Source organism: Convolutriloba macropyga, chromosome 1 (assembly GCF_964194025.1).
Source record: "Convolutriloba macropyga chromosome 1, txConMacr16.3, whole genome shotgun sequence".
NCBI lineage: Eukaryota > Metazoa > Xenacoelomorpha > Acoela > Convolutidae > Convolutriloba > Convolutriloba macropyga.
In genome coordinates, this window is record NC_134468.1 from 44,587,840 (window position 1) to 44,613,173 (window position 25,334).

General features: G+C 35.7%; 1 protein-coding gene across 1 annotated transcript in view; it reads left to right on the top strand.

Moving 5' to 3' along the window:
• The first annotated feature begins 2,876 nt into the window (after positions 1–2,876).
• The window catches only part of LOC142339423 (uncharacterized), a 28,128-nt gene continuing 5,670 nt past the window's right edge, over positions 2,877–25,334 (top strand). Inside the window, exons 1-6 of the mRNA XM_075389450.1 lie at positions 2,877–3,100; positions 3,589–3,757; positions 4,179–4,428; positions 10,492–10,916; positions 11,261–12,634; positions 12,916–13,518. Of these exons, the coding sequence (XP_075245565.1) occupies positions 2,887–3,100; positions 3,589–3,757; positions 4,179–4,428; positions 10,492–10,916; positions 11,261–12,634; positions 12,916–13,518 (3,035 nt within the window). The 5' untranslated portion in view covers positions 2,877–2,886. The remainder of the gene's footprint in view (positions 3,101–3,588; positions 3,758–4,178; positions 4,429–10,491; positions 10,917–11,260; positions 12,635–12,915; positions 13,519–25,334) is intronic.

Genomic DNA, 25,334 nt, shown 5'->3' on the forward strand with positions numbered 1-25,334 from the left:
ACGTATTGGTCTTTTCTATGCAGAATTTGTTCGTATTGCGTGATCTATTCGTATTGCGTGTATTGCGTTGTGTCGACTGTTCACTACTAATAGTCAAATGAGAAGTGCGCCGATTTTTTTCACTTCAGATTTTGTTAGTGGTTACAATGGTAGATAATAACTTCTGATGAAGTTAAGTCCCCCACCCTTAGTGAATTTAATTACCCCCTCCCCCGGCTGAAACAGGCTGCAATAAATTTGAGCTCCCAGTAGTGGTCCGAGAGCAATTCTTTCAATATTGGTCAGTTATATTTTACTTGTGCAAAAACAGGAATTCTGAAGTGACGATGGAAATTATATTGTTTGAGGGAAAAAATTGCGATAGTTTAAGTTATGAAGCTCTCAACTGTGAGAGGCCATTTGTTTCTCATTATATATGTATGTTTAAAGGACGCTCTTGGGACAAAAAATTTGGGGGTCTACAATTTTGTTTAGAGTTCGAATACAAAGAATAAACTTTTAAAAAGCAAATTTTTCATCAAGGTTGTCAAAGCTCGCCGAAGAGATTGAAACTATAATTTTTTGGAAACTTCAAAAATCATATTTCAAATAAAGTGACATAGTAATGCTGTAAAAATTGCTAAACAACTTACTGGTTTTTTTCGGCATTACTGTGCGGGAGGGAATGCTCATTTTTCAAAATTGATAATCACCGTTCAACTTCTCAAAGTGCCAGGGCTGCATTTTGTAAATTTTGCTGGAAGTTTTCTTTCAATTGTTTTCTCAAATCGATAAGAATTCTTTTCCTTTTTACGTAATGGTTTTACGTTATGGTTTTTTGCCGTTTGCCAGGTTGAGAATGAAAATCGAATTTTTATTGAACATTTAGTGACTGCAAAGCGGTAGCTCGGGCCATTGTTGGCCTTCTCTTGGCTTTTTCTGCAATTCAAAGAATTTGAATTGTATTGGGGCGCTGTCTTTATTTTAAATATCTGATCACACATTTTCATTTTTGAAATCAAATTGTTATGATGGTTTTGGTTACGCCGAAACAAGAAGTGGAGCGAAAAAGCAAATGGTTTTGCGGGGTAAATTTTGTCGCTCTGATTTTGAAGCAAACTGAGAAAATGGTGTTAGAATAAAAATTCGCTTTCTCGCTAGTGGTTCTTTATTCACATGTTTGATAGTCGAGATATCATATATGTATATTTATATAGTGTTGAGATACCATGTCTACTTTTAAATCATAGCAGTATGTAATAAAAAGCTCTGATGACATTTCAAGGGATATTAGGGTGAAACTCTGTAATGCAAGATCAATTTTCTGGACGTTGGGCATAATATTTGAGATGAAGTTTTGTGGACAGTAGGCGTAGAATAATTAAAGCACTTAAAGTTTTCAAGAGCCCCTAGAAATGGTTTCCATATAAAAATTAGTTAATAAATTATATGTAAATTGTACTGATTTGTTTCAAATTATTGCATTATTATATACCCCTCGCTAAAGATTTCTTGTCAAAAATTGGGGTCGAAGGAGTGTAGAACATTAAAAAGTTCCATTTTGTTTGTTCTAAATTGTCTTGAGCCATGGAGCTCGGGAAAAATCGAGAATATTAATTCTGAAATTGGGCGGTAGATAAGACGATAGATAACCACCACAAATTTTTAATGTTTAAGAAACTTGATTGTGTTTTTGTGCGCTATTTTCATGCGAAGACATTTTCTAGGGACATTAATTACGTTAAAGCTCCAAGTGGATTCGGAAGTAACATCTGTAAGTGTTTGATTTGGTATTGGCCTAATGCCCAATGCCTATGCTTCTTGCGTGTGCGGACTTCAGGTTTTTGAGTCGTAACTGTAAACTCGTCTCTGGCTTCTGAAAAGAGCTTTGCGTGTGCGCGTCAATGCGTGAAACGAAAATGATAGGTAGTAAACAACAACTGAAATGAGCTCGCATTGGGAACGAGGGTGGTATCAGATTTCAAGGAATGTTTTGATATCTCGTTCCCAACTTGGTAACAGCGAAGCAGCTATTATTGACCTCTCCTTAATTTTTTAAGCTTTTTTTGTAATTTTGTGTGACATAGGTTTTGCGTTCCTGTAAGTCTTCTTTTGGTTGATAGTTTGAAGTTCTCAAATGACTTTGCTTGCTCTGAATCTGACATTGTTGTTGGACCCTGAAACAAGACTTAACAATTAATTTAACTGGACAATCAGTCAACCGACTCTAGCATTTACAAACAAGTTTGTTTATAAATTTGCAATTGCAATGCTACAGGTGCCCTTAATCATCCGTCTTCAACTGCTAATCAATGAAGCTATTGCATCTAGCTTCCGACAATCTGTCTTCGATAGTTTTCAGCTGAAGGTAGTGCTAAATGGTGTGAAGTGTATTAAAAAGTGGTAATTGCATCAGTGAGTTTCGACTTTTTGTCATATTTGGGCTGATTGTAAAGTTTTCAGAGTATTAGTTGGATGTGGTGGTAGTATTTCTCGTCTTCAGAGAAAATTGTGGAAGCATTTAGTCTCGTTCTGAAGTCAGTTTTGCTTCTAATTAGTTTGCACTATTTATGGTGAACACTTCAAATCCTTTTCAAACAGCATTGGCAGAATCCCGTTGGCTGACGTGTGTACTTACTTCCAATTAGTTTGAGTAAATGATTCTATACTGTTGATTGTGAATTTGCCCTTTTAATCTGTTTTTTTAGTAAATAACCTGAAATGCAAAAAGTAGTGGCAACAAGAACATCCAATGTTACCATAAAGTAGACCATAAACGCGTTTTATTGCAAGTTAACATAGAGGAGAATTTAAATTATACAATTTTTATTATTATAAGCGGTGTTGGGAATGTTCGTTAATTGTTAACCTCTATTTTCTTGTTTACAGTCAACTCATTACCATTGGATGTTTTTTAGATGGAATATGGGCCTAGAGAACAACTGTGGTCAGGTCAAGCAAACTAAACGAGGAAGATTGAGACTGCGAATTTTAGCTGCTAGACACAGGAAATTGCATAGAGAAAAATACAAGCTAGCAAATAACATAAATGTTACCCAGCAACTGAAAGCCGATGATCTTCAGAGCTTCAAATCGCAATATGAGGCTGTTTTTAAAAATGGTAGTATTCTATCAATATTCTATTGTAGTATCAGATAATCAGTAAGCTTGTTCAATTTTCAAATGATATCAGTTCGGATCATTCATGAGTGACCTGATCAATGCTCATTTGGGGACTGTTTCTTCCCTTCCCCGCTCATGAAAAAAATTTTGGTTTTCACTATCTTGTGTGGACAAACTCACGCGCTTTTTTAAAGGGTGGATTGCATGCAAAATAAAGAAATAAGAGGTGGCTCTAGCCATGACGATTTATATATTCCGTTATAAAGGTGTAAACAATCAATTTTGGATGGCTAGGTTCCACTGGAGAGGGCTATTAATTACTAAACTAAATTATATTGGGTTAGAAATTTCTATTACTCAAATATTTATTGTTTCCAGAAACTCTATTACGTCTATTAAGCATGTATTAATTTATCGCATAGCCTCATTTAACTGTTAAGGTATAGTTTGCTCAGAAAAAGCTGTTGACAGATGATACTGTTTTAGAATTGGTAACGCGACAGAACCGCTACAAGCGTAAGCTAAATTCTGATGCGGCAGAATGTGATCCGCCTTCTCAAAAAGGTCTGAAAATCGACCCTGCTGCTGAAAGTTTGGTGACGAGCACCCCTATTGGAAGTGCTGACGACAAAATGGTGCAACCAGCGTCTCAGAGGTAAGTATCGAGAAATGCTTCTGACAAAAGCTGCTGTTTCAACCGATAAAAGCCTTTGAAATATGAAATTCATTGCATGTAGTTCTCAATTTATAAGTCTTTGTAGTTAAACTGTGATTACTCTGACTTTTTTCTCCGTGACTTTCGGAAACCGGAGAATTGACGGTTTGCTACGAGCTGCGGTCCGTAGTTTTGCGATATACAATGGTGTTAATGAAGCTCATCGCCAATGTTAAGTACGGCAAGTACTGCATTGTCCAGATGTCAAAATTGAGTTAATGCAGGAAGAAATGATTGTGAACTCACGGAGCTCTGAAAACGATTTTCACCGGGTCAAAAACTCTTAATTTTAGATACTTTATTTTAAAATGTTTTTTGGCAAATATGTAAATGATTGAATTGAATTAACGCATTGTTTCAGGGTTTGGTCCGGTGAGGAAGCTGAGCTTTCGTCCAATTTTAGGAACGCGGAGAGACTCCGGTCTGTAAAGTCTAATGAAATCTCATTGCGTGATAAAATAGCTGAGCAAGAGTTTATCATGACTGAGTCAGTTTTCAAATATCCACGGGTACCTTCATCAGTCTCGTCTAATGATGTCACTCCTATGAATAATTCGCCCATCAAACCACAGGACAGCAAGAAAGTACAGGAAAATGTATTCATCAACAAGGTTAGACACGTGTTCTGCCATCATTGTTGTCAAATCATACTGTCACACCAAGATGACTTTTTCCTATAGGAATTGTTTAGCTAACCGGGCAGCGTTTGAACGCGGTGAAGTTGAGTTGAACTGAAACCTTAAATTTAATCATTTAAAGAGCTGAGACCAATTAATTTCATTTGAAAAAATTATTTTGGAAGAACAACTTTATACAACCGCATTGTCCCCTTTCCTTTGCCTCTCCTTGCTTAAGCAAGGTAGAATGATGGATGAAGTGAACAAGTACCTGGAAGAAGTAATCGAAGTGTAAGAAGTTTAAAACAAATGCTGCACACATGGACAACTGTGACATCTCAAATTTAAAACGATTGGAAACGAAAAGTAAATTAGTTGCTACAAAATGAACATCCGACGGGAAGCATTTTGTTTCAAAATTGGAAAATGAGGTGACCGAACTCGGAAAATATTGAATGAATTATCCATGATCACATAGGATATCGACCTCATCGCCAAACTTTTACAAAGCTTTAATAAGTCTTCTACGCTTCCAAAGTTCTTATGTCAAGGAGAAGGAGAGAAACAAAGTACAAGGAGAGAAACAAACAACAATGAATCTGCTGAATCAGTTTTTTTACTTCGTTTTCTCAACAAGAGTCAAATATAGCAAAGACTAGTTTCATACTGGAACTACGGTCATTGCAAACTTTGATATATCGAAACCGCAAAATGCGAAGTACATTTGAGTCATTAGATGTCCGACGAAGTACAATTGAGCCATTAAATGCCCGCGGTCTCTTACCAGCAAATTAGTCGAAATATTACGAATATACATGCTCTGAAAATTATCAAGAGGCTGAGGAAAATTCCAGACTTTTAGAAAATTGCACCGGTTGCCCCTTTAAAAGATGCGGACAAATGCTTATTGCCTTCTACACAGACTATTCGAAATCCTTCGACAAAATTCCACATTACCGACTCATCAAAAAACTAGAAGTAGGAGCATGTGGTTATCTTCTAGAATTATGGACTATACAGAGAATCGAAAGCAGTCTGCATTCTTGCTGGACAATACAAGCTTAGTTGTACTAGAAATCACGAATCGGGTTCTGCATCTTCATAAATGACTTGCTCAATGTTCTGATATTCTCCTAACCTATTCATCTTTGTGCGTTTATCTCAAATTTTTATCAATAGGAGAGCTTTTGATCAGTCCAGGATCTTCATGCTCCTCAAAATTGGTGAGCAACAAACAAATTGGAATTTTCTATAAGTAAATTTGCACCCTTAAATTTCAGTTGACGAAATGTGATTAAATTACAATAATGCGGCAGTATTTAAGACATACAGTTCTTCAAGGATCTGGGAATACATGTCGTTGATGACCTGTCATTTTTGCACTATGTGAAGACTGTGCTAAAATTAGGACTATGTCATTGATATTTCCTCTGCGTTTTTACGGCTGTCTTAAGTTGCAATTACAGTCTGCAATTGTCTGAAAAATTGCAGGAAAGCTGTCAAATGGATTACAGGAAATCATATTACCGGATATGCATGAGAGCTTTGACTTTTGAACATTCTCCCCCTGCCAATGTTCATACAACTTAATGACCTGCTAGTAATGGCAAAAAATCTCAATGAAACCGATAGTTGCGTGCAGTTGCCAAGCCTACAAAGGAAAGCTTTAATAGCCAAAAGCGCAAACTAAAAAGTGAAATCAATTTGTTTAAAAGTTGTTGAATTGTGAACCGTCTGGAAACACTTATCAACATCAGCGGGACAGTTGGATTGAAAAATGGAATTTTAAATTTTGAGATATTTTGAGGAACGTTTTCGAAAGAAAAAGCTACGTGGTAGTTACTTTCGGAATGCCAAAATTGAGTGGACCTTATTTTAAAAATCACTACTTGGACTAAATGAGGCCCTTTTGCGTGGGCTGTAAATCCACAACAAAAACAACAATGACCTCCTCCTCACGACTCATGTGTGCAATTCATCCGTTGATATTAGTTTTTCGAATCTGTCATAATTATCTGATTGCAGGTTGGCTGCTGTGTTTAAAAGATTTGTTAACTAATGATGGCTAAATAATGATGACGCCACTTTTACGAGATTCATTTGGTCGGTTTTTAATCTCTCGAGTAACTTTCAAGTCTTGGCCTGTGGTCTATATTGATCTTTCATTCGAGGGCTAACCCATTTTTTAAGTTTTTTTTCCTGTTCCTATTGCAATCCTTATATCAAATTGATCAATCTTTTACTTGTCGTGGCAATTTTAATAGCAATAGTTCTTATTGTAATTCTAATAGTAACAAGGAGGCTCGGTAATGTGCATACGCACATAATGTTACGACCCCGCTCATCCACATTCTTAACTTAATTGGCTACCAAATTATGAGATCAAAACATACATATCGTTCAATAAACAACCAATGGAATATAATGCCCCGCTAGAGGGCCGATGACAGTTTTTTGACAATAGAACTTCTAAAAAGGACCATAAAAAAATAAAAAAACAACATTATTAACGATAAATACGACCACAACTCGATGTCTACAATAAGAAAATCATAACAAAAGCAAACTCGCGTCAGATAAAATCTAAACAAAACAGTTTAACCTATACTTCATTAAAAAAAAATTATGGGACCGGTTCTCAACGCGACTGGTTAACAGGTCGACAAAAAAGTGAACGAATAGCAACGAGGTGTAAAGTTAAAAAATACGTTTCTATTTTTGAAAACAATTAACTTCACTGTTATTAATGTCATTAGATATCACCTGAAATCACTTCATAAGCTCAAAAACCCAATTTTGTTTTGGAAACAAATATTTCCAAAAGTCATGACAGATTTAAGAATTCAATCAAAAATTGATGGATTAAATTGCAACACCACAGGAAGCCAATTGGGCCTATTAATAATGAGACGACGTCACGACCCCACAAAATAACAAATACATAATAAAAACACAAAGAAGCCAAAACTTCAAACAATTTTTTGACATCACACTATTCAAGGCACTATACTTATAAGATGTTAACCGCAAGAACTGTAAATCGTCCTTGTCTTCCCATCCTAACATAAACGAGCCTTCACTATAAAAGGACATCGTAGAAACGACAACAAAAAGAAATCCGAACGGTATATAGATCTCAAAACCTTTTGAAAATAAATGGTCGAAGCAAGCAGTCACATTGTATAACAAAACGCAATAAAAGTGGATGAATCATCGAACGTAATTGAGAATTGTAATCAGTGAGATTGAGTTACATGGCGACCAAACTGAAAGCAAAAAGATAAAATTGAAAAAAAAACTTTTAAAAGATTTAATTTGAAAGTCATTAAAGCAAACAGCTATAAACTGCAATCTTTATCTAAGTCCAGTTATACGTCCTGGGGAAGCAAATGACACCTATCAATATCAGGTATATGGCGGACAATAACAAAAGGAAAGACAAACATAGAAAAAACAACAAAAAATCTCAAAATTTTGCGAGATAACTTGGTCTCAGCCCAAAAAGCATAAACTATTCAACAAAAACAATTAATATATACAGATACGCATTTTTTCAATGCTGTTCAATTTTCTTTTTATGCTTTCTTTCAATTAGATTTGCCAACATTTTGGTAACTCGATAAGGAAACGAAATGGACTCATAAAAAATGCAATTATGCTCAAAAATGAAAATGAAAAAAAAACAATTTTTTTGAAATTGCGTAGTATCAAAACAAGGAAAACTTGTTGAATATGAAACCGTTTCCAACAATATATTACTCACACGGAATTGTTATCGGCCTGCTTTTACGGAGGCTGCGCCCGAAGTTGAGAGAAATAAGATAAAATAGTGGCAAAGTTCAAAAATTCACCGATATTTTCTTAAAACAAAAATATATTCAAAAGACATAAGAGACATTAGATAACAACTGAAAGAATTGTATAGGTTCATTTATACCTACTAAAAAATAACTGCATCTTTGATCAGGGACAGTAAGTCGTTGGGCTACAAAAAGTATAATAAAGTGAAAGCAAAACTCAAGAAGTCTATAAAATTTTTACCAAAAAACAATTGGTCAAAGCCATAAAAACCATGAGCTCAACTCTGAAACCATATTATAATTTCGTTGGACATCTTTTGCGCAGATAGTATCTGTCATTAATTGAGCCCTGAATTGAGATTCTTGTCAATAATTTACATAGAAAACATTTACATAGCATAAATGCAGAAAAAAAGGTCGTGCCCCATTTAAATCTAAAAGTTTTTTTATCGTAAGGATCCATGGTGAGATCAAGATCAGCCCATATTTTGCTTCGCGTCTAACAAAACATTCAATTGTTCAAATGATTGCGAAATAGATCAGTTTTTAAACAAAATTTTCATTTTGTCAAAAAATAAATTCTTTTTAATTTTCAAGTTGAAATTTGCAAAAAACTTGCAAAATTATGATCCAGAAGACTCTTAAAGCCAGCGGGATTACAACTAGCTCCTTTCTGAGCTTAAGAAGAATTCTACCGCAGTTTTAAGGTGTCTACTTCCAGCAAATTTAAAGCAAGTGGGTTAAAAAAAGCAAATGTCCTTTTCTCGAAAAAGGTCTGATTTTTGAAAAATTTAGCGTAAATTCTAGCCAAAAAACTCGGATTGAACATTTCAGCAACCCTTTTCTATCTTTAGAGATGAAATAAGTAACAGTACAATTAACAGTTTTCAATTTTTTTTTTAACAAACTTGACAAAAATTTGGTCAAAAATACTGAAAATGTGAATGAATAAAAACGGCAATCATTCACTAATCTTTAATCATCGATGACTCCCTATAGAAAACGAAAAATGAAAAAATCTTTTTAATTCTTTATTTTACGCTGGACTGGCTTTCTAATAATACCACTCACAACTCTCTACGATGATTATATCGATCGGCCAAAATTGACTGAACAAAAAAAACCCGTTTGAGTATATAGTTCCTCCCTCCCCACTAAAGTGGGGGTCGAAACAATAATGAAAACCTTTAATGACAGTTGTCGAATAGCAAAAGCGTCATTTGATTAATTTTTTGAGACGTTTTGTTTTTTCTGAAGAGCAGAATTATTTGTTGACACGTTTATTTTATGAAGTTCAACATATTGAGGTTAATAATGGACCCAGTTTTCTGAAAAAGGAAAACTTCCAGCAACTGATTTTGGTGTGTCATTGTTAGCGTTTGTCAGTTGATCGTGTCAATTTTTTACTGAGCGTCAGAGGGTTGTTTAAATTAAAGGCATCCTGATCGCGGGAAATAGTCTTCGTTATCATTTAATTATCCTAAAAATTATTTTTTTTCCTGAAAAACTTCGAAGCTCAAAGACTACCTGAATCTTTTAATTACTTGCTCAATTTTGATTTGATATGACTGACTTTTGTGTTCCAAATGTGAAAAGAGATATTGCTACAGGAAGATCATCTGAAGGGAGAAATCAGCTCCAAAGTTTTTTGCACTTAGAAATCTTAGATAAATGTTTGACTTAAAGGTTCCTTGATGCTTCTATAACTGCTCAATCTAAGTTCTTGCGCTTTGTTTGCAAAAAATTTGGCGATGCTAAAAAATTCAAGGCTCAAGTTTTAGGTTTTCAAGCTTAGTTGTGGTCATATTTCACTTAAGCAAAGCTGTTTCAGCAACGCAATCTGAAGTAAACAGACTCAAGTTCGAAAAAGAAATCAGGGTTGAAATGGGATAAAGCCCCGTTTTAAATACTTTTAGTAACTTGGTTTCTAATTAATAATTACCCGGTTCAATGTTAATTGGTGTGTGTAAAACCTTTTATCCGGAAATTAAGAAGCAGAAGCCAGTCTAACTATCAAGTGACCTCATAACAGCACGTATTTTTGTATCGGGATCTGCTGTACCTAGATTATAAGTTATATTGACAGTAGAAACTACGTGAAACTTCCATTTTTTGTCTTTATGTGCAGGTTATAAAGTGATGATTTATTCGGCTATTTGTCTAGAATGAATCATTTTCATTAAGTCAGTCAGATTGTATGAGGCTTAATGGGTAAGTATTTTATCAATATTTTTCATGCTTTTGATTTGCTTTGCAGACGGACATTCAGAGCGTCACTATCAAGCAAGAACCAGATCTGCCAATAGGTGGGCAATTCAGTCAGAGCAATGGAACGGTAGCTGATACAATTAATCCCCCGCATAAAACAAGTCTCTCAGTATCCATAGATGAAACGGTGAGCAGTGCGTCGTCTTCTCCAGTTAAAAAAGATATCGATATTATTTCGAAAACAGAAAAAACAATTCCGGGCTTGACCTGTGTGACAAATTTTACGCTGGTACCCCCCAAACAATCAAAAGTGTCTTCTCCTGCTACCAGCCACGTAGTGTCATCTGTTGCTAATGACCAAGCCGTGGTCGAGAGGATTACGGACCTGAAGTTGAGTGGGATGTTGTTTTCGAAACGATTGCCTAAAGTGGTAGAACCAAAAAGATGTAGAACACATTGGGACTATCTACTGAGGTGAGTATCTAAAATAAACGGATCTGATTGAAATGTCTTTTGTTGCTGTAAAATATTTCATGTTTATGACAACGGACTCGGAATAATCAACGGGTCCGAATTAATATTAATGAATTTAATTAATGAAATTTTATAAATATTCGGATTTTTCGAAAGTGATGTGGTGTCTGAAATTCAATTTCCGAGTTTTTTCAATTACTTGATATGCGGCTCGTCAAAGTTTACGGGGCAAAAATAGTACGTCTAAAGAAGTGGCTGTTGAAAAAAGGCGACACGGATTAACTTCAAGATCGAAACGTTTGATTGATTGATTGATATTGATTGACGCAATAGTTTCATTTTAGTGAGATGGTGTGGATGCATACTGATTTTTACCAAGAGCACTTATGGAAATTGAACGCTGCTAGAGTGCTTGCAGATGCCTGTAAGAAGTTCCTCGTTGTAACGCGAGACCCTACAGATGACAGCAACGTGTCGCACTTTCTTCTTCCTCGAGATTTCATCAGAAGGCGTAGAAACTGTCGCTCTGTTGCCTCAATAGTCAGTTCATTTTGGTCCGATGCATCAAAAGTCTTAGACATTAAGCAGAACTTATTAGATCAGGAAAATGAACGACAATTGTGCAAACTTGAGTCTGAATCGAATAGTCTGAGAAGAGCAAATGGTCTCCATTCGCCAGGTATCTCCGGACCATGTAACTTATCACCGGAAAAGTCTTTGAATCGATTGAATGTGGATGGCGGCAATGATGATATCTTTGTTGTGGCTACTCAATTAAGTGCTGATTCTGATAACTCTCATATTAGTTTGGGCCTGGACTCAGCAGAGATGGAAAAAGAGGTTGGACACATTATGAGAATGGATGACATTTTTGATGAATCTTTCATAGATGCAAGCGGTGATAAATTCCCAGCTTTGAACAAATCTCCCGCGTCATCTGCGAATTCGCTGCCTCCTATTGGCTGGAAGCCAACTCCTGCTGACCATGTCGCAAGTTTGGAATTCAAGTTCTTGGCGGTCGAGAAATACGCCCTGAGTCTCATTGAAATCGTGTATCACGGAGAATTGCTGCCTTTGAAAGATCTGAACTATGAGTCAGATGAGAATATGCTTACAATCGATCGATCAATGGCCGAAGCTGAATTTTGCTGTGTTGTTGATAACGAACCAATGTCGACCTATTTCCCACCCACACCTCCCATTGACGACAATGATGTTTACATCGACGAGTCTATGCTGTTTTGGTACAAGCTGTCACCAATGAAAGAATCGCAACTACCTGCGTTACCAGCAACTTTGAAAAAAACAGAAGATAAACGAGGAAAACTAGACTCTTTAGCTGCGATTCCTACTTCTGGAACAAATGAAAAACTTCAAGTAGCTTTACCACCTCATACGATATTCAACGCCTTTTCCGTAACCTCAAATTCTGCCTTGAAAAGTAGATCGGAAGTGATAATAAAACGTAGCCAAGGAATTACGATTCCCAGACCACATCTGAAGTCTCCGAATTGTCCATGTAAAGGTAAGCCGGTCATGCAGAGCATGGTCAATCTGGATGGTCTATGCGAGTGGCTTCCGAATGAAGATTGGACTTTAGTGCATGGTATCCTCGGAGTTATGCAGCTGCCGCCAGATTTAGCAAGTGTGATGCCTGCAATTGTGACCAACTGGGATTTTGTCTCAGTGGCGGTCAATAATATGTCGAGGTGCTTCAGGTAAATTGCTAAATTTCATTAAGTTAGTTGTATGTCTCGGACCTGGTGAATTGTAACAACCTGAAGTTGGTAAAATTTTTGTATGTTAAGATGAATGTATCTTCATTGACAATAACTAAGACTTGCTGACAAAATTTTCATTCTATTTTATTTCAAAAAGCTTTCTGTCTCAACATTTTACCTTCAAAGCATGGTTTGGCTATTCTTGGCACAAAATAAATCTTGGGAAAAAATTAACTTGCTTTTGTTTTGTGCGACTAGCAGAAACGAACATTTTTTAGGTCACCAAAACAAAGTCGGGCTCGCTATGAAAAATACATCAAGCCACGAGAAGAAGGACGAACTGTGATGACGGAGGTAAAGAGAAAGAAGCAGAATACGTCCAGTCCAGTTGATGGAAAAAATCAAGGGTCAGACACTTGGAGCAAAGCTACCAAGTTAGCCAAAACGAGTCACCTGCTAATGCAAGATATGAACAATTCCGCTACATATGTGTTTGGTTCTAAGTTTGACTTGATTCGAAGTGCTGCCAGTCGTCGTACTAAGCAGAATCAACCAATGCAGTGGACCTCCATAGCGACCTCAAAGAATCCAAGACATGTACAGTCTTTCACAGATTGCAAGATAAATTACGACAATCCGTTGACTCCTCAGTACTTATCAGAGCAGCGAGCAATCAGGTTAAAAACGGAGAAACGGAATCAGAATTCGATTGCTGGAGGATCGAGCAAAATGGTGGATGCACTTTTCAGTGGACAATATACAGCAGGCGCACTCAAAAGGTCACAATCAGCTATTATCGCTCCAAGAGGATCAAATCAGTCCGCTTCGTCGGCAATCAGCATCCCGACGGCTCTATGTAGACAATACTCTACTCAGCGCAAGTACGTATTTGCATTTGCAGTAAGCCAACTTCTGCTTATCTATTTAAGTCATATTTTGAACTAGCAATTAAAATTTGTCAGTAATAAATTCGGTGAGCTTGAAATGTTCATAATTAATAGCCGTCCTCATCTTTCAGCCGGCTATTATTGCGGCACTATTTTGTTTAACAATTCAGAAAATTTGAATTGTTTATTATAGCTGCGAAGCTGTAAGCTGAGCGTAGCTATATTGCGGTGCTCTTGGTTTTTTTTTTGTTTCGTCGTCTGACGCTTCATTTTCGTTTTACATTTGTTCTAGAACATTCTGTCTCGTCACTGCTTTAATGGCTTTTTCGCGCTTGATTTCACGCTTTCTGCGTGACCTAAATTGCGGTTATTCAGGAACAGAATCTGTTCCTAAAACAAAGTTGGTTGTAAGAAAACAGATTGTGTGGTCCGACAGCCGAGTGGTTAAGGCGACTGGCTGTTAATCCGGAGATCGCCGGTTCGAGACGCGACAGGGAAAATTTTTTTGCACCCAAAAACAACCTCCTTTGAAATAAACTTGTAAGTTTTATAGGCGGCGGCGATAACTATTATTAACTCACTTCTGTATCTTTTTCCATCTGTATTTTACGGCACGCAAGTCTATTTCGCAGCTATTCCGGCAATCTGCCGGCTATGTTGGGTACTGTCTTTTCTTTATGACTCTTTAAGAAGAGTATTGGTTTTCCAGAGGATTTTTAAACCGGAAGTACTATTTATTCAGGTGGCATTTTAACGTGAAATTGAAAGTTAGTAAGATCGCCGAATGAACATTTTTTCTGTGTGGGAAAATTTCATGAGCTTGCCTCATATTTCTCAATTTTTTTCCCATTTTTTTTTAAATTTTTGCCTTTACTTCAATTGTTTTTATTTCTGGATCTTTGAGTGGACGTTTTTGTGATCAGTGTAATTGGCAGCATCCCTTTGATAAGTCCCGAAAAAAGTCCTGTTTTTGACGCCGGGTTGTTTTTATAAAAATTGTATACACTGTAATCCAATTTCGGCTGTTTTTTGTCCAGTTGTTCCATTTTTTTTAAATTCACTTGAATAGGGTTTTCTTTGCAACATCAGGTATTTTAATTTGTCTTTTGAATAATTCAGTTATTTTTTGGCTTTGTTTGAGGTTAATAAATTTATTTCATATTTGCGATTTAATGAATATTTTGACTTTTTTGCAAAATAATTCAATATTTCATATCTAATGTAATTTTATTTAATCTCCAATAATAAATAATTATTTGACTTGTGTTTCCACTTGAATTGATAGAAGTTCGTTTCCAGAATTCAAAATTTTGAAATGCCCGTTTGTTATTAGTTTCTTATTTTGTTAAAAAAAACTGTTTGCAGTAGTTTTATTCAACTCAAGGCACCTAATAGTTTGTTGCAATTACTGATGTAATAATTTTAGCTCATAAGTTTAATAGAAAAGGTTGATGTTTTATATACTTTTTTAAAAAATAGCGATATTGTACCTTGTTTTCGTTATTAGCGATCTTGTTAATCTTTAATCTGTCTTTCATTCTGTCTTTTCCTGTTAATTTTTTCAAATTACTTCTACAAAGATATCTCCAACGAGAGGACAGTAGTTACGTTTTCAAATGCTTTGACGCCAAAAAAGTTTGTTTATTCGAGAGGTATATTTTTTATACCTTTTTTAAATAATTCAGTTCGGGTTCGAGTATAAGCTCTGGTGAATTGTCATGACGGTTAGTCTTTTCTTGAGCTTATCAGTTTTTGTCCCACATATAAAAATAAATTTTTATATGAGGGACAACTTTTCTTATAAAAGACAGATTTTTTCTAATAAAAGAGATTTCGGGACTTCACAGTGACTTATCTCTGTCAATGGTTTTTCCAACATTTAAGCGCCGTTTTTGTGTGGATTTTTGCATCTCTTAACTGTTTTGTGTTTGCCTGCTTCCATGATGAGAATTCTGGTTTTTTTTTCGTTACGACCGTTTTATATTCTAGCCAAGTATGGCAGTGAACTCTTTTGTTGTTTTAGGCAAGTGATAATTCATTCGGTTGAAGATGTGGTTTTGCTTTGGAAAGCGAGACGCTTCGATTCCCTTGAGGACTTGTTCCAGTCATATTTTTTACCAAGATCTATTCACGCATTTTCATGATTTCCGAGTTCAAATTGAATTGATTATCTTATTCAGGCCCAAACAGGAAGTGCACCAAAAGAAGAGTGGTTTTGCTATGGGAAGCTTTTGCGCTCTACGTTTAAATTAGATTGAAAAAAGATGTATGCACAAAAATTAGCTGTCCTGCTAGAGGTTTTTTGTTCGCATGCGGCAATTTGACTAGGTTTTTATTCGTTTTTGTTGAGTCAATTTCTCCGCAGACATTATTAAGTTGGTTTTTTTTTAAAAAAATTCGTTTTGCTTCTCGATTACGTTTTTAGTTTTACCTGTAATCTCGGCTTGCTTGTTTGACTTCTAACGCACATCGCTCAATTGATTTCAGTTCGATGTCAAGAAGTTGAATCAAGTGAAACCGAGTCAACCAGTAAAGAAATCCTGGGCTCTAAGACATCACTTAAGGGCTTAGTGCGTTAAGTTAAAGTTCCTTAAAGCATACTGCTGAATAGTATTATTTAAAGCTTTTTCTGCAATATAGAGGCCGAATTCACTATTTTTTATCAAATGCCATGAAATTGGGAGACGAATTAGAACTCTTATTGACTCTTAAAAAGAATAATAAGCTTCCGTCAATTGTTCTCCTTATTTTTGCTAACTATTTCAATCACTAAGACGGTCAGTGGTGTCAACTGCGGACTTTTTTGAGCAGTATGCCGGCTACTTTTGGTTTTTCTAATTTTTTCAATCTATTGATTAAAACCGCACAGCGATAGCTGGGGCTATGATTGGCGTTGTCTTGTTTTTTAATAGCCGCAAAGCGATAGCTGGGGCTATTGTTGGCCTTCTCTTGGTTTTTTTTATTTCGTTGTCATGATTTTTGTTACGACCATATGACGTCACAGCCACTTTTTGTTCATTCGTTCATGTAATTTAAACTGAATTGCATGTGTGACGTCATTTTTCGCTCTTAATGGAGCGAGTTTTTTTGTTCATGCGCGTGATTAAATTTTTGGTCACACTTGACTTACCTCACTCTCAAAAATGACTTCCTCACTTTGAAATTGACTTTTATTTACTTTAATTCAAAGAGATAAGGTCAAATGGGTGTGTGTCACTCTAAATGAAGGTTATTTGAGATCAGCTAATAGAAGCAGCAATAACTTATACAGATTTTTAATCAAAATATAACAGAGCAGCCTTCAATGAAAAGACGAATTTTTTTGGTCTGTCTTTTTTACTGTTTTTTTAGACTGCCGATCTACGAATCTATTGCGGCTATTTTCTGGCAATCTGCCAGCTATGTTTTTTATTTCGTCAAGATTTTTGTTACGACCATATGACGTCCCAATCACTTGGCATCTGCTTTTTGTTAATTTGTTCATGCAAGTTCAACTGGATTGCTTGGGTAACGTCATTTTCCACTCTTATTGGAGCGAGTTTTTTTTTGTTAATTTGCGTGATTGTTTTTCTTCATGACTCGGAAACTGATTTTTTAAATTTATTTCAAAGAGATAAGGTCAAGTGAATACGTGTCACTCTAAATGAAGCGTACGTGTCACTCATTAACTTATACAGATTCTAATCAAAATATCGATCAAAATAATCAACATCTCAGAATTTAACGAAAAAACTGCTTTGGTCTGTTTCTGTTACTATCGTTTTTTGAGACTTCAGTTCTACGAAGCTATAGTGGCTATTTTCTGGCAATCTACCTTCTATTTTTTCCTTGGTCAATTTTTTTTCAGTGGAAGTACTTTGAATTTTAGGCCAGGACAATTTCAATTAGCAGAAGAGAAATTCACAATTTCATCAAATCGCAAAGTCTTTGTTTTTTCCGGGCTACTCGCACTTGTCTTTCTGCTATATGTGCTTTCAATGAGTAGTTGCTCGGTAAATTAATCTAATCATCTGAGCTGGTATCGAAAAACGGAATCAAAATGGAAACTCGATAAACCCATAAAGCCCAATTTTGAATAACCGCTACTTGAACCTTGTTCTTATAAGTCTGAGATAACATCTCTAATCCTAATTGGTATTTATAATGGCCCCTGTATCTTCTCATTGAGAAACAGGAGTATATCCAATTACAAATCACATCGAAATATTTTGCTCTTTAAAAATGTTTTTGTAAAAAAAGTCAATTTTCATTTTTCTGTTCTTCCAATCCCTATCGGGGTTATGAGAATCAATTGAACCATAAACTCTACTACGAGCTTTTATTCGCCTGCATTGGCATTCCTTTTTTGACGTTTTTCGCGCATTTTGTCCGTAAATATCGAATTTGATATAGCCCGTTGTTGCTAGTTTTGCCTCAAAATAAATGTTCATTGTTTTGAACGAGTTAGAACTCGAGCAATTTTTGAAGCCACCTTTTGAGCACCTGTTATCCATTGAGACTAAATCGCCTACCTTGAACCAGAGGCAGCTGCGCCTCAATCGCTGAAAACAATTCAATTCGTCTAATGTTTGTCTTTTTTGTTTAACTGCTCTCGAATGATGTTTGAACCAATGATTGTAGTCGTAAGTCTTTTTGAATGCTATTTTTTTTACTTTTTTGTTTTTTTAATCTTTTTTAGCTCTATTGATTGATTAATTGATCTCGAGCGAAGTTTGAATTAATCATCGTAACTTGTGTCTTTCATTTATGCAATTTTTTTATTTGACCAGTTTAGCTTTGTAGCTGGAATTTAGTTTGAGCGATTCAAAGTAATCAAGAACGGTATAACTAGTAAAGCCCATAACTGTCTGAGCTTATGTAGTCATTTTCGGTCGGAAAATGTGAATTCATGTAGGTTCATGACCACCTTTCCTCTGTCTGCCCCGCACTATTTTCTGCCAATCCCTCGCCACCGAACGGAATTTGTCCCACTTAATTCTTGTATATACTACAGGATGATCTCTGTTTTTAAAGAACATCTCTGTTGGGTTCTCTCATACATCTTTTGTTGTGAATGCCGTAAAGACATATTGAATATGTACTCATTGTTAAAGTCTATCACTAGGACTATAATACCATCAATAGGAAACCAGAACATGGTTTAGAAGTTCACTTAATCGTTGTTTGGACTGTTTCAGTTAAATTGAGCAGTAAACTATCAATAGTGTTATGAGTTTTCATCAGTTTCTACTTTTTATTAACAAAACCTGTAGCGTGCGTTGATTCCACATCACTACCTACAATTATAATAGGATTGAAAACTTAGACCATTATGCGTTGCGGCGAGATCTTTATTGGCTTCAATTTTGCGCTCTAGCGTCAAATGGTACATATTGTGGCACTCATCCTCTTGAATATTGAGCCATCATTTCGAGCTCCATTTAATGATGAAAACTTTCTGCGTTTGGTTTTTACTCGAACTTTTAATGTTCAATTCCAGTTTTCAAGCAGCGCAACGTTCAAACAGCTACAAAGCAGCTGATCGCAAATTCAAATGTTTTGATTTCATTGTATGACGATTTGTGCTTCCTAAAGATATAGTTAACGTAGTAGTTAATGTAGTATTGTTTGGTGTAAAATGTTTTTGTTCTTATGCCGTACTCATTGTCACTCAAATCTGTTCGGGTTATGCCTCGTGATATCAGGATCTCCCATGTGACTGTCACGCTCCAAAAACGATTAAACTTGGGAATAAGGACTTGATTGTATTGTAAAAGTTCAGTTCTTTGTTTGACCTAAAGAAACACTCTATTATCTAATTAGGAGATCTCGTTGATTTTCAAATAATTTGTATTTTTGAAAGTTTAAAACTGGGAAGCACACTCCGCTTTTCAAAGTTTGACAGGCTCATTGGTTCTTCAAAGCAGCAATTAATTTGGGCACACTGCTAGCGGATCTTAAGCTAAATACAAGAAGATACTCGAAAATTTATGATGTACATGCATGCAAAATTTTTGGGGCCTGCAGAAGCATGGTCTGAATTGAAATTTTATTAACCCTGGCTTCAATTTTGTAATGATTTCATATTGATTACACATTAACCAGTTCGTTTAATTGTTCAACCTTAACTTAAAATATGGGAATTATGTTATCTTTTTTTCTCCAGACAAAATCAAAAACTTTTTTTCTACGGTTTCTAAAAGGATAAGAGTGGTGCCCTTTGTCAGCATCTTAAGTGTAGAATTCAAATCGAAAAAGGAAGTTTCATAAAAATGTGAGTTTACCGTTTAACCTTCCCCCTTTCTGTCACATAGACAAGCACTAAAACACGCACGGAACGCAACCCCTCCCCACCCCGTCCCAACCGACTCCGCTTTTTAATAGCAGCCCTCATCTTCTCAGCAGGCTATTATAGAGCTCCTAATTTTTTTTGCAATTCAAAGAATTTGAATTGTATTGAGGCGCTGTGTTTTTTTTTTAAAGATGTGTTCACACATTTTTCAATGACTTTGATCTTTCAAAACGGGATAAACAGGTAAAGCCCAGCGGGCATTAAGTTTCATTCGAGGCCCAAAGTGGGCTTTAGTAGTCCGCCTAGTGCTTAGAGTGGTGAAGCTACCGGGAAGTAGCTGGGATGGCCTTAATTTAAGGTTAAAAGCTCGTTTTTTGGCTTAAAATAGTGCAATTTTTCATGTTTGTGATTTTTTTTAAAATCTTTGTTTGATTAATCTTAGGTTGAAGTTTTTAAACGTTGACGAAGGCCTTTTGCGAGACAAAATTACTTGTTATGACCATTTTATGAGCTATTTGTTTTGGTAATACAAACACAAACACGCAAAATGATATTAATTTTTTCAATTTTTTTGAAGTTTTTAAAAATTTTTGTCATTTTTTGAGTTTTTCCATTTTCAGGGGACAGGGAATCTCCTTTGAGGTTTAGTAATAGAGCACTGCCTAGTTTTTAGTAATAATAATCGATTGGTTTTCCAACATTTTAGTGTCTCGAATTTTAGCTTTTTTGATAAAATCTGCACTTTTTTTAAGGTTTCCTAAAGTTTTTGTAAAATTTTTATTTTTGTTCATCCTCAAGTACCAGAAAACATATTTCGCGGTCTGATAAAAAGTTGCTGCATGGTTTTTAGTTTCAATGGATTAGTTTTCAACCAACAATTTAACATTTCGAATTTCAGTAATTTTTTGTATAAAATTTGCAATTTTTTTCACGTTTTCTTTTATTCAGGTTTTTTGCCCCTGTAGCCACTTAACCTCCTCCAACCATTGATTAGTATGTCATTAAATAGTTGCTAGGGGCCCATTGAATGCTTTTCAACATTTTATTAGAACGATTTTTTTTTTTTTGAAATTCGAATTTTAAAAATTATTGTTTATCGATCTTTGAGCCAATGGTTTTTTAGGGCTTGGAATTTGGTTACTTGATAGCCTCTAGAGACACAGAAATGATTCTGAAGATATTAATTTGACGATTTTCAGCAACATTTCATTAAAATGTGCAATTGATTTCATTTTCAATGTTTCGGTCATTTTTGAGGTACTCGATCTTCAAAGGCCAATGAATTTTTTTCAGGTGATGCAGATATAATGCTGGACCGATTTCAGAGAGAAAATTGGTCTTGACCATATTTTTCAAATAGGTATATTTAAGGGGATCAAATATTGCCTAAGGGTTAAAAGTTTCAAGAGTTTTAGCAATGAGTATATTTTTGTTTAGTTTGTTTGATTGTTTGTTTCTCATTTTTATGATTAGTTTTGTTTTGGCTGGCATTGTTCAATTGATCTGCTGGCCAGGTAAAGTAGTTCCAAGTTTTTCATTCAATTCTTCAAATTGTATTTCAGGTCTTGTCCTGCTATGTTTAATTGCTCTCAAACGAAATTTGTAGCAATTATATTAGTCCTGTCGGTCTTTTTTTATGCGATTTTTCGCTTGACCAAAAGTTCGTCTGACGCTTTTGACTTTTCGTCCTCAAAAACGGGCTAAACTGGTAGCGCCTAGCGGGCATTAAGTGCTCTTATAGCTTTTCAGCTCTGTTTGATCTCAAACTGTTTTGGAGACTTATACTTATACTTACGGTGTGAAGGGCGGTTATTAGAAGTTGAAGACACCCCTACTGTTACCCCCCACTATTGCCCCCCCACTGCGCTGTTGCCCCCCACCTAGTGCAGCCCCCATTCGGCATCCATCAGACCTCGGTGCACCCCCCCCCCCCCCCCCCCCCCCGTGGCTAGCTACTGACGAACAACCGCTTGCTAAAAACTCAAATTCATAGCAAATTCATTTCTGCAATTTCTTTCAAGCTTTTTGAACTTCTTTTCATTTATATCAGCCCTAAGTTTCAATGACCCTCCTTTAGATGAATGGTAATTGAATGGTTTCCACATTTTAACATCACGAATTTTAGCATTTTTTTGAAAAACGCACAATTTTTTTTCAATTTTTGACATTATTTTTTCATTATTCTTGTCTTTGCTGACGCAAGGGCCAGAAAACGTCCTTCAGGTTTTGATTTTAAGATACTGAAAAGGTTTTATTTTTCGTGGGAAAAATATTTTTTATTCATTTGTTTTATTTCAAGTTTTAATTTTTTTGAAATTTTTATCATTTTTGCCGGCAACAGGGTCCTAGGGACCTCATCCAAGGCTTGATGATAAGCTATTGCATAGTTTCTAGTGTTAGTGAAATCGTTATCAATATTTCAATGACTTCAGCTTTAGCAATTTTTTGATAAAATTTAATTTTAAATTTTTGGAAACTATCATGTTCCAAGTTTATGGATCTCGATGACCCAGTGAAACTTTTTGAGGCTTAAATTAGGGATACAGGTTAGTCTCTTGAGACAATGGAATTTTTTCGAATATTTTAATATCTTGAGTTTTAGCAAGATTTTGTTAAAACTTGCGATTGTTTTCAAATTTTGTGAATATTTTTGTCTTTTTCTGAGTTTAGCGATCATTACTGGCCAACGAAACTTTTCAAGTCTTTCAGATGGATTTCCTGACATAACTCTAGAGACAAAAAAGAGTTTTGAACATTTTCGACTAAGTCTTTGAGTCAAATCAAGCTAAACTCACTAAACGCCTCACTAAACCGTGGCTAGCTACTGATAAAGTCAACCGCTCGCTGGTCGTTTGAGAGCAGTTCGCGCGTCGTTAGTCGGTTATGTTTTACTTCGTCAAACAAAAACAGTTTCGCTTTACCTCATTTTGCCGCTTTTTCAACATTTTGCGAGAAATCTTTTTGACTTCTCTAGGCTAGTTTTTCTCTTCTCTCATTCTGCTAAAAGTTATTTTGAACATCAGTTGATCAGCAAAGCAATTCAAAATGAACAGAGTCAGTATAAAAAATTGAAATCAGAAATGGAATCGGGATAAAACCATTGAGCCCAATTTTAGATGCCCGCTATTTGAAGTCTTAGTTACCATCCCTAATGCTTATTGGTATTGATAGTAGCCCCTGTAGCCTCTCTCTAAGAAACAGAAGTATGTTCAACTTCGAAATGCCATCAAAATAAATCTGACTTAAAAAATATTTTTGTTCAAAAATCCTTTTTTAATATCTTTCAATCCCAATCATGCTTATTGGAATCAACGGCGGCTATTTTCCGGCAATATGCCGGATACGTTTTAAATTTCTCTCAAACGAAGCTTGTAGCAATTTTTTTATTACTTTTGTCTTCTTTACGCGATTTCTCGCTCGACAGATTTTTAGTCTGACCCTTTTGACTTCTTGTCCTCAAAACAGTATAAACAGGTAACGCAGGGAGGGCGTTAAGTGGATGAGCAACTCTCTTAGAGACTTTACTAGTCTTTCAGTGTGCAATTCGCCGAAACTGTTTCAGGAGACATTTCAGGGTGTGAAGTGCGGTTCTTATTTTCTTAGTCTAAAATGTTTGAGCCCCTCAGGCACCTACCCCCACTCAACCCACACCCATCACTCCTCCCCTACCCCCAACCTATTCCACCTCATATGCACGCCCTGTTGTCCAGTGCTGCCAATCTTACCCCCTTGCTCACTCCAGCGCTTGAACCCCCTTTCCTCCCCACTAATGCTAACATCCCTAAACCAGCTGGCTATTGCCAAAACCAACTGCTCGCCGATTGTTTGAGAGCAATCCGCCTGAGATAAGCCGATTATCTTTCACAAATGTTTTTTATGTGGTTTAACTCAAGGTTCGTCGATGTTCATCGACCTCAACAGGTATATGTGTTAAAAACTTTATCAACAAATTGTTGCGAGATTTGCAATGTTTTCTTGTTGTCTATATTTTTGTTTGCTTCGAGCTCAACATGCCAATTCAACTGCTTTAGATTGTGTGAATTGGTCACCAGAAACGTTTTAGCAGAAGCGTCGTGCTTTTTTAATATATCCTGCTTGAATCAATTTTCGTTTCTCGTCTTATATGTCAACCAAGGTGAATGTCGGCTTGAAATTAAGGTACTATGTCGTGTTTAACAAAACAGATTGTCTGAGAGACCAACTATACCACATTTTTTGTGTCGGTGTTTCGACTTGAATGGCTAAGGAAGGAATGCTGGCCTGAATTACTATTTTCTGTTCTTCGTTACGAAAATAATGGTTTTGATAGCCTACACCAAGAGTTGTAATAATTTTAATAACTGTGCAATTTTGTCTCAATTTTTTTGGAAAAATGTTATATATTTGTCTTTATTTTGCTTCCAATGGTTGGGAGGAAAACAATTGATTTCATTTGATTTCTCCATTGGTTCATGTGAACATCATCGTTTATTTTTTTTGATAATATTTTGCTTTCGCTGACCGAATGAAAATGTTTATCGCTTGTACCCTTGACCTATCTTTTTCCCCTGTTGCAGCTGCTGATATTCACTGCCTTATCACCTGTGTTATTTGGAAGCCCGAGAACGTTTGTGTATTGTTTTTGACATTTGATATCCATTTTTACATTTGATCTTTGCTTTGAAGATGGACATCTCGTTCACAATTGTTCATCCCAGGAGGGATCCTAAAAGTAGTTTAGGCAATTCGGTTTGCTTATTTAACTAAATTTGCTGATAAGGTCGAATTTCAATGTAAAAGTTCCCATTTTGAAGTTTTTAAGCCCAAAACTGCATTTTCAAATTTTCATCAAAACTTTGAAATGTCTGATTCTTGTTTGAATTGGGTAGTTTCTAATGTTCTTTTCGTCGAGGAAAGCACTACCTGGAGTGATCTGTTTATATTGCTAATGATCCAATCTACCAACAAAAATTGTTGGCGAATTTGCAAGTTTTAAGTTTTTTCAACAATTTTCCTCAACTTTGTATTTTTTTTAATTCGGAAGCTGATGAATCTTTTCTTACGCTTGTAAACTTTATGTCGAGTAGATTTTTGGTAACAAAAAGGCATGAAAACGTCAATTTCTTGTTAACGTTAATTTCGGCATCAGGCATCAGTCTTAAACACTTCATGTTAACTTTTGCAAATCTTTGTCCCATAGGCTCATCAAAATTTCTGATAGCCTGCAAATTAGTTGTTTTTCAGCGTCTGACAACCACGAATTGCTTTGAGAGCTTTGTGTCAAGAAAATCAGACAAATATTATAATAATAGTGTCCATATCTTCTTCATGTTCGTGTTGATTGATTGAAATAAAAATTTGTGAAGCAAATTAGTTTTTTTATCTACAGCTGTATTCTTCGGTAGATTTTCTTAACATAAATTTGGTTAACATAAAAAGAGTAATTTTTTATGACTCATATCCTCGCGAAATGGTTGGACTTGTTGGCTGATGAGTTCGGGACAAACTCTACCGGAAGGTTTAGAGACAGGTTAAAGTCTTGATTTTTCGAACTGTTATG